This window comes from Quercus lobata, chromosome 2 (assembly GCF_001633185.2).
Source record: "Quercus lobata isolate SW786 chromosome 2, ValleyOak3.0 Primary Assembly, whole genome shotgun sequence".
NCBI lineage: Eukaryota > Viridiplantae > Streptophyta > Magnoliopsida > Fagales > Fagaceae > Quercus > Quercus lobata.
In genome coordinates, this window is record NC_044905.1 from 87,242,713 (window position 1) to 87,252,280 (window position 9,568).

At 46.4% G+C, this 9,568-nt stretch overlaps 1 protein-coding gene across 1 annotated transcript; it reads right to left on the reverse strand.

Moving 5' to 3' along the window:
- Positions 1-6,256: 6,256 nt before the first annotated feature.
- Positions 6,257-8,850, reverse strand: LOC115973368 (inner centromere protein-like). Its single transcript, XM_031093634.1, has 4 exons — positions 8,802-8,850; positions 8,127-8,219; positions 7,228-7,658; positions 6,257-7,021 (listed from the first exon to the last, which is right to left on the reverse strand). The coding sequence occupies exons 1-4, from the start codon at positions 8,848-8,850 to the stop codon at positions 6,257-6,259; spliced, it is 1,338 nt and encodes a 445-aa protein (XP_030949494.1).
- Between the last annotated feature and the right edge of the window lie 718 nt (positions 8,851-9,568).

Consider the following 9,568-nt stretch of genomic DNA (forward strand, 5'->3'; position numbering starts at 1 on the left):
GCAACGTTTCTGATGGAGGAAGTGGGTCCACATCACCCCGTGGCGGGACCGCATCAGGAAGATGTCAATCTGCACCAGGCAGAGTCAAGGGGCTCCCAACATGGTGATCCTCGAAGGAGTCCCGAACAGAGAGAAGGCCATGAAGGGAGTGTACGTACAACTCATACCACCAGAAGCCACTCTCGAGGGAAGAGTCACGTCTCCCATGCGAAGCATGATGGGAATCTGCAACGTGAGATTGCAGATTTGAAGAGAGAGTTGCGCCATGCACAGCGGGAACGCTCCCCACCTTGCTCCGAACCATCATCTGAGGAGTCGGATGGAGCTAGTTATAGGCGGAGATCGAGAACTCCGCCAAGCGAGACTTTCTCCTATGAAGAGGAGCACCACCATCGACGTAAGCGTAGAAGTCCACCTAGCAGGGGCTTTGGAAACGATGCCATGAACAAAGCCTTGAGTCAAATTTCCAAGTCACCCTTTACGAGAAACATAAACGATGCGATTCATCCTCGACGATTCCATCAACCTACGTTCTCTCTATATGATGGCCATTCAGATCCGGTGGAACATGTAAGCTATTTCAGCCAGAAGATGGCTATCTATTCCAGAGACGAGGTTTTGATGTGCAAAGTTTTTCCATCGAGCTTAGGTCCGACAGCGATGAGGTGGTTCAATGGCTTAAGGGCCAATTCTATTGGATCTTTCAAAACACTGACTCGGGCTTTTGGTGCTCGCTTTATTACATGCAGCAAGACTCCTCGGCCTTGGGATCTTTACTGACTCTGTCTATGCGAGAGGGCGAGACTCTCAAGAACTACTCAGATAGGTACTGGGAAATGTTTAATGAAATAGAGGGAAAGAACGATGCCGTCGCTATAACCACTTTCAAAGCTGGCCTCCCAGCTGATCACGATTTGAGGAAATCCCTGACGGGTAAACCTGTCACCAGTGTGCGCCAACTGATGGACAGAATAGATAAGTACAGAAGGGTAGAGGAAGATCAACTTCAGGGAAAAGGAAAGGCCAAGGCGATCCCTCAGGAGAGGAGGGATTTCAAGTCGGATCGTTACAATAGCACCCGACCCCAGAGGGATTTTGTTGGGCAGTCGGGTTCGACGGACGCCCAGGTGGTTAATGCAATATTTCGAGAGCCAGTGCAACAGGTTTTGGAGAAGATAAAGAACGAGTCATTCTTGAACAAGATGGCGGGAGAGCCTAGGAAACGCAACCCGAACTTATACTGCCACTATCATCAGGATCATGGGCACACGACGGATAATTGCAGGAATTTATGGGATCACTTGGAACAATTGGTCTATGAAGGGAAATTAAAACAACTCTTGCATCGCTCCAGTGGAAGGGCGAGCCAAGCAAGTTTAGAGGTGCGTGGGGACGCTTCATTAAGACTCCCTCTGGGTACGATTAACGTTATCTTTACTGCCCCGGGAAGGACTGGATCTTGCCCCTCTAGAGTATTGTCGGTGTCCCGATCCCCAGCCGAGGATCATTCCCAAGCATTGAAGAGAGCCAAGATGCGTGTCCCCCTGATTCTAGTCTTTTCAGATGAGGATATGGTTGGGACCATACAGCCCCATAAGGATGCTTTGGTGGTAACGTTGAGAATTGGCGGGTACGATGTCAGAAGAGTGATGGTTGATTAGGGTAGCGCTGTAGATGTGATGTATCCAGACTTGTACAAGGGGCTAGGTTTAAAGCCAGAGGACTTAACAACCTATAACTCTCCTCTAGTAAGTTTTGAGGGAAGGTTGGTCACTCCCAAAGGACTGATCAGGCTACCCGTGCAATCAGGTACGGATGTGGTGGAGGTGGACTTTATTGTCGTAGATGTTTTTTCTCCGTACACGACTATTATGGGCAGACCTTGGCTTCACACCCTTAAAGCGGTCTCGTCTACTCATCATCAGAAGGTGGAGTACCCATCCGGAGACCAAGTGTTGGAAATAGTAGGGAATCAGGCGGCTGCTCAGCAATGCCTAGTAGCGACTATACAACATCGGCCAAAAGCAGAAACCTCGGCTACGACCGATAATGAGTTATAGCAGTTAAAGTCTCCAGTATCAGGCTTGGATGTACCAGCCAATGGGGTAGAGTGTGAAGATCTGGAGAAGGTAGTTGTTGCTGGCGATTCGGAAAAATTCTTCCAGGTTGGGGCCAAATTGCCTTTGCCATAGAAGGCGAGGTTGCTGGAATTCCTTCGAGCCAATGTGGATGTTTTTGCATGGAACCCGTATAAAGGCCTAGGGGTGGACCCGAATTTCATTTGTCATCGACTCAATGTGAATCCCGCCGTTATGCCCAGGAGGCAACCTCCTCGGCGACCATCGAAGGAACACGCTGAGGTGGTCAGATGTGAAGTTGCCAAGCTCAAACAGGTTGGGGCTATCAAGAAAGTTTTCTATCCTCAATGGTTGGCCAATATGGTGGTAGTAAAAAAGAAGACGGGAAAATGGCGGGTGTGCGTCGACTTCACGTATCTCAATAAGGCTTGCCCCAAGGATCCATTTCCCATGCCGAAGATCGACCAGTTGGTGGATGCGACCATGAGACACCCTAGGATGAGTTTCTTGGATGCCTTCCAGGGGTATCACCAAATACCGCTGGCCACCGACGATCAGGAAAAGACTGCTTTTGTGACCCCGATTGGGAATTACCATTACAAGGTGATGCCCTTCGGCTTGAAAAACACTGGATCTACCTACCAACGCATGATGACAAAGATGTTTGAGCTGCAACTGGGTAGAAATATTGAAGTTTACATCGATGATATGGTTGTGAAAAGTAAAGTGGCGTCCGAACATGTGGAAGACCTCACGAGTATCTTCGGGATACTGAGAAAACATAAGTTACGCTTGAATGCTTCAAAGTGCTCATTTGGTGTCGGTTCCGGGAAGTTCTTTGGGTACATAGTGACCCATAGAGGAATTGAGGTGAACCCAGACCAGATTAAGGCCATTAACGATTTGCAAGCACCTCGGAATCCAAAAGAAGTGCAGAAACTAACTAGGATGACTGCTGCGTTGAATCGATTCATCTCCAGGTCGGCTGAGAGGTGTCGTCCTTTTTTCCGCCTATTACATAAGTGACAAGGATTTGAATGGACCGAGGAGTATGCGGTAGCGTTCCGGCAGTTGAAAGAATACCTGTCCAGGCCACCTATTATATCTAGCCCTGAGGTGGATGAGGTGTTGTTTGCTTATCTGGCGGTTGCCCCTCATGCAGTTAGTTTCGTCTTGATACGAGAAGACAATAGCGTCCAAAGGCCAGTTTATTATGTAAGTAAATCCCTCCATGAGGCCGCGGTGAGGTATTTGTCATTAGAAAAAGCCATATTAGCGGTGGTCCATGCAACACGCAAACTTCCGCACTACTTTCAGGCCCATACCGTGGTTATCTTGACCCAACTGCCTCTTAAGTCCATACTCCGAAGTGCTGACTACACCGGAAGAATTGCTAAGTGGGGCACGATTCTGGGTGCTTTCGATATTAAATACATGCCTCGCACCTCTGTGAAAGGTCAAGTCCTTACCGATCTGGTGGCTGAGCTCGCCGAATGCCTAGAAGAAGTTAATGTGAATCAAGTTCACATGGATGAAAAATCGGTTGGCCTAATATCCGCACATAGGGGGTCATTTTGGAGGGTGTACATGGATGAGGCCGCAAACCAACGGGGAGCAGGATTGAGATTGGTGTTGATATCCCCCGAGGACGTTATCATCGAGAAGTCGTTAAGATTGGGGTTCTCGGCTACTAACAACGAATCAGAATACGAAGCTTTGATAATGAGAATAAGTATGGTCCGAAAAATGGGTGGAAAGGTAGTGAAATTATTCTCAAACTCCAGATTGGTAGTCGGCCAGGTGAGAGGGGAGTTGGAGGCCCGGGACCCAAGGATGCAAGGGTATCTCGACCGAGTTAAGCGTCTGCAGGTGAGGTTTGAGTTTTTCGACTTACTGCATATTCCACGAGGTGAAAATACACACGCTGATTCCTTGGCAACCCTCGCCACCTCCTCAGTGCGGAATTTTCCTCGGGTGATTATCGTTGAAGACCTATGTACCCCCACCTCACCAGAAAAGGAGGTTTGCCAAATCAATCAAGCTAGTCTGTCGCCAAACTGGATGGATCCCATATTAAAATTTCTTGAAAGTGACATATTGCCCGAAGATAAGGTGGAGATTGAGAAAATACGAAGGAACGCTCCTCGATACTGGTTATCTGCAGATAAAAAGTTATACAAATGGTCCTTCTCGGGGCCATACCTGCTCTATGTGTCTCCTAAGACAGCAGAGTCAATCCTGGAAGAATTACATGAGGGCATTTGTGGAAGCCATACAGGAGGAAGGTCTCTATCATGTCGAGCCATCACACAAGGATATTGGTGGCCAAAAATGCGGAAGGAAGCGCAGGAATACGTTAGGAAATGCGATCAGTGTCAAAGGTATGCTCCAAATATCCATCAACCGGGAGGAGTTCTTAATCCTCTCTCTAGCCCTTGGCCCTTTGCCTAATGTGGGCTGGACATTGTCGGCCCTTTTCCCAAAGCCATAGGAAACAAGAAGTACCTGCTGGTCGGCACAGACTACTTCACTAAATGGGTCGAAGATGAGCCCTTGGCGAACATCAGAGACGTAGATGTGAAGAAGTTTATTTGGAGGAACATTGTTACGCGATTTGGAGTTACCCGTACTTTTGTCTCAGATAATGGACTCTAATTTGATAGCAATGCCTTTAGGGATATTGTTCAAAACTGGGTATAAGAAACAGATATTCCACTCTGACTTATTCACAAGGCAATGGGTAGGCTGAAGCTGTTAACAAAGTAATAATCAATGGGCTTAAGAAGAGACTGGATGACACGAAAGGAAAGTGGGTGGAAGAGCTGCCACATGTGCTTTGGACGTATCGGACAATACCTCGACGTTCAACAGGGGAAACTCCCTTTTCCATGACCTATGGGGTCGAGGCCGTTATTCCCCTGGAAACTGGATTCCCAACGTTAAGGACCAGTACATTCTCTTCGGATACTAATGATGCGATGTTGGAGAAAAGTTTGGACCTGATTGAAGAACGGAGGGAGAGCGCGATGGTTCAACTAGCTTACTACCAACATAAACTCAAGCAGGGCTATGATAGTAATGTGAAGATGAGGCCATTGGCTGTAGGAGATTTGGTGCTGAGGAAAGTTCTGGGGGCTACCAAGAATCCAAATTGGGGAAAATTGGGACCTAATTGGGAGAGGCTGTATCGAATCACTTCTGTAGCGGGAATAGGAGCCTATTATCTGGAAGACCTAGATGAAAAAGCCGTACTTCATCCTTGGAATGTAAATAATCTTAAGAGGTATTATTATTAATAAAAGTATTTCAATTCAAATACTTCTTTTAATTTACGTCAACCATACATCTTGTACTCCTGCGTCGTATGATGTATATTGAAATGTTAAATAGAAACTAGGTTATGCCAGGTCCTCGGATTGCAAACTTGGTGGAAATTAACGTCCTATGATGTATGTTGAAATGTTAAACAGAAACTAAATTATGCCAGGTCCTCGGATCGCATACTTGGTGGAAATTAACGTCCTATGATGTATATTGAAATGTTAAACAGAAACTAAGTTATGCCAGGTCCTCGAATCGCAAACTTGGTGGAAATTAACGTCCTATGATGTATATTGAAATGTTAAACAGAAACTAGGTTATGCCAGGTCCTCGGATCGCAAACTTGGTGGAAATTAACGTCCTATGATGTATATTGAAATGTTAAACAGAAACTAAGTTATGCCAGGTCCTCAGATCGCAAACTTGGTGGAAATTAACGTCCTATGTTGTGTATTGAAGTGTTAAACAGTAACTGAGTTGTGATAGATCTTCTAATCACAAACTTAACGGGAAATAACGCCCTATAACACTCATTGGGGAATCAAAGAGAGAACTTAGGACATAAGTTGGCGTACAATCAAGGTACTAAATTGCAATTGATTGGAAAGAATACATGCATATCAAAAACGTCTCCCTAAGACCCTGTTGTATTAATGTTTATTGCCTATTGCTGATTATCGATTGACGATGTATGTGAGTAAAATTGTCCCATACAAGCAAAAGGTAGTTGAAATAAACCTATCCAAATTACATTAACAAAGTGAACGAGTACAAAAATAACATAAAGAAGTAAAAGTGGTAAGAAAATGAGCAAGGAAGTTCCCTACTAAATGTCTGGTTAAGTTACAAAACAAGTTCTACTTTTTCAATTTCAATTGGATCTTTGGGTTCTGGCTGGCGGGTATGTTTGCCTCCGAAGGGGTGATTCCCTCTTTGGCTTTGGTAACGCTCCCAGTTGGTAGAACTGTGGAGTCCAAATCCCGTTGAAAACCTTGGGAGTCCGTCTCTGCCTCCGAAGCGGTGGTGGTCTTGTCTAGGGAAGCTCCTAGAGGGGCAAGTCCCTCTTTAGCTAATTCCGGCTGACTACGGGGAGGAAAACTGTGAGGTGAAACCTCCTCGTTGAGGTTAATAACTGAAGAGGGAGTATCAGCCTGATGGGGTAGAAGAACTAAGGGGCGGATCGCCTCGGGATAGAATACGTTCTCTCGCTTACGTAACTCAGATGAGGCTTCAACCCCAACACGGTTAAAAGCCTCGCTCCAAGTTCTTGCGCAGTAGATACGGCATACCTCCGGAACCTCGGCTCTCAAAGCCTTCTCAGTTTTAGCTATACCAACCTCGTAGCCTCTCTGCTCAGCTTTGTTCATTGCCTGTTCGGCATCGATCTTTGCTTTCTCCGCTTGCTCCTTGGACTTTTCAACTGGCTCCCTTAGCTTCTGAGTTTCCTCCAGGTGCTTCCTAAGAACTAGGACTTGCTCTTGAGTCTTCTTTAGCTCGGCATTCGCCTCCTGCAGAAGTTTCCCTTGGTTCTCAGCCTGCTTTTGGTAGCCTTTTAATGCCGACTCGGCACTCTTGCGAGCTTGCTCTTCGGCCTGTAACTTTTTCTTTGCATTGGCCAAGTCCTGTTCAAATTTGGACAAGGTCTGTACAGCCGTTGTTCATCTTTTTCTCTTATCGTCTAGCTGATCGGAACAGGCGTTGAGCATCTCATCTAGCTTGAAAGTATTTTGGATGATCTGTGGGAAAAAGGTTAACACTATAGTCAATAAAAAGTGTGTATTGGTGAGTAACAGTCACAGAATGAGAAAGATAAAAGTTAGCTCCTTACCATGCCCAAATATCGTTTTTTGTCGAGGACAAGTTCATTCTTTCTCATGTTCTTTATTTCGGCCATATCTTTTGGGAGCAATAAGGCTTCCTCTATGGCCGAAGCTACATGACACCCTATGCTGCCGTTAAAGTCCCTTATAGATGCATCACCTCGCAGGGGCTCCCCACCGTGCATAGGTGCTGGCAACCATACTTGTGGTTCAGAATGTTGGGAGTCAGATTTCTCCTGGCCCCGCGCGGCTTGGTCCTTGGTTTTCTGCTGCTTTGCAGCTCGTTGAGCATCCTCCTCTCGAGTTGGACGAGACTTGCTCGTGTCTGCCACATCCTTGCCCTTCTGTTCCCTGCGCCTTTTCTGCTCAGCAGCGTTAGGAAGCACTGGTTGTGGTGACGGTCGAGGAGGTTGGTGAGGAGTAGGAGGAGGAGACCTAGCTGGAAGAGATGAAGCCTAGGATGGTATTGTTTTTGCAGGTGCACTCTTTCCCGGCTGACCTTCCATCAGCTCTAGCAAGCTTTTCTAGGGTTTTCTTTGTATCCCCATCTCGTCAGGATCTTCTTTAGGGCTTGTGGGTTGATCAAAAATCCCGAAATCGTCCGAGGACTCAGGTACTGCTACAACCGTTTCCTCGCCTTTCTCCTTTTTCTTTCTCCCTTTTATTTCCTTTTCCCTAAGGGAAGGTAAGGATGAAGAAGTTCCTGCCGAGATGCTGGCTACGAAAAGAGGCTCTGTGCGAGGTGTGTATTGGGGAAGCGGAATACCCTCTGGAACAATGAACCCTTCGTAGGCAACACTGATACGGTGAAGCCGAGGATCGCGTGCTCTAATCATGCACTTCGGCGCCTGAAAAGCAAAAGAAAGGGGTTTATAACCAAGAATTAAGTGTGCTGCCCGGAGCTGACCGTCAGCCTCATTCACGTATATTTCGGCCTTCAATAACTTATCCAGGCTCGCCTTATTGACTAACCTAAGATTGGGTTTTGTGTAGCGTCTATCTGCAAAACCATTGAGTCGAGAGTGAAAATTGTAGGGGATAAAAATAATGAAAAAGAAAAAAGTAAACGAAATGTGTTCGCGAATTAAATAGTATAGATCTATGACTACGCGCCCACCTGGTGTTCCCTCTACTGTCGGGCAAGGCAAACCATCGTGCCATTCCCTAGAGAGAATAAGGAAATTCTCCTTTAAGTTCTTGTTTGAAGTGGGAAGACACTGAATTAGCCTTACCTCAGGATATCTCGACTTGAGATAATATCCCTGGCCAGTTAAGTGATGGAGGTTGTACACCCAATTCACATCATGATGGGTTAGCTTTAAGTCCATTCTCTTATTCAGAGCGTCTATACTTCCCAAGACCCTAAACATGTTTGGAGCACACTGGGTGGGGGATAGCCTAAAGAAATTGAGGTAACTCCTAGCGATACTACCCATGGGGATAGTCATCCCGCCCTCTATAAAGGCAATCACAGGAATAACTACTTCCCCAGTTTGTCTGGCATCAATCCATTCCCCTTGGGTTGCGTACCTCATCCCTACTGTTGAGGGGATTTTATACTTAGAGCGAAAGTTTCTAATACCTTCCTCGGATTCAACGAGACATCGAAATGGATTCTTTTGTTTCCCCATTTTTCTAAAAGACTTAGCAGAGAAGACTGTTGGGTTTGAAATAAAAGTGGTAAAAACTTCGAGAAGACTTACATGTTCAAAGGGAGGACCTCGGACAAAGTACGATTATTTGTAGTCGCCAAGAAAATAACGAAAATAGAGAAAGGCAGGTTCAATGTATGAACTCTGGAACCACGTAATCATCGAAGGTAAGGTACAGCGTTAATTTGAGAACGCTTTTGTAGTCATATGAGGATTGTGAGTGGTAAAAGTTCCCGCTCACAAAACAAGGGAGGGCCTCTGCCGTTTGATTTAAATCTCACCGTCAAACGTGGGAGACAAGGGCGTTGCCAAAATCGGGATGCTGAAGCGTCAGGGGCATGCCCCAAAACACACATAGGTACGGGCTTATGACGTCAAAATCCACCTTCTCTCTCGAAGGGTCGAAAAGTAGGATTTTGAGGGGCTATTGTGGGGGCCAGCCAATCAACAGGCCCATTAAGGTCAGGATCGTTGGGCCTGCGGCCCATCCGAGGATGCACATCCGTCCGAGGAGGCCAAGTCAGGTCATAAGGTTAATTACCGAGGGAGGGTGATGGTCAATATCATGAAAGTAGAGTTCCGTGTTCGTCCGAGGACGCCATACTCCTCGGCAGTATGCGTCCGAGGACGATCAGGACGCCGTCTTATTACAACCGGACCTCGGAATTACGTCACCACTAAAGATGGGATAACAGAC

Bases quoted from the DNA above. Each gene is read 5' to 3' on its own strand.
- LOC115973368 (XM_031093634.1), bottom strand. From the start codon at position 8,850: ATGGGGAAACAAAAGAATCCATTTCGATGTCTCGTTGAATCCGAGGAA. The intron at 7,659-8,126 runs GTCAGCTCCGGG...CATCTCTTCCAG, and splicing joins ATACGTGAATGAGGCTGACG to CTAGGTCTCCTCCTCCTACT. The intron at 7,022-7,227 runs GTAAGGAGCTAA...AAATTTGAACAG, and splicing joins AAAAACGATATTTGGGCATG to GACTTGGCCAATGCAAAGAA.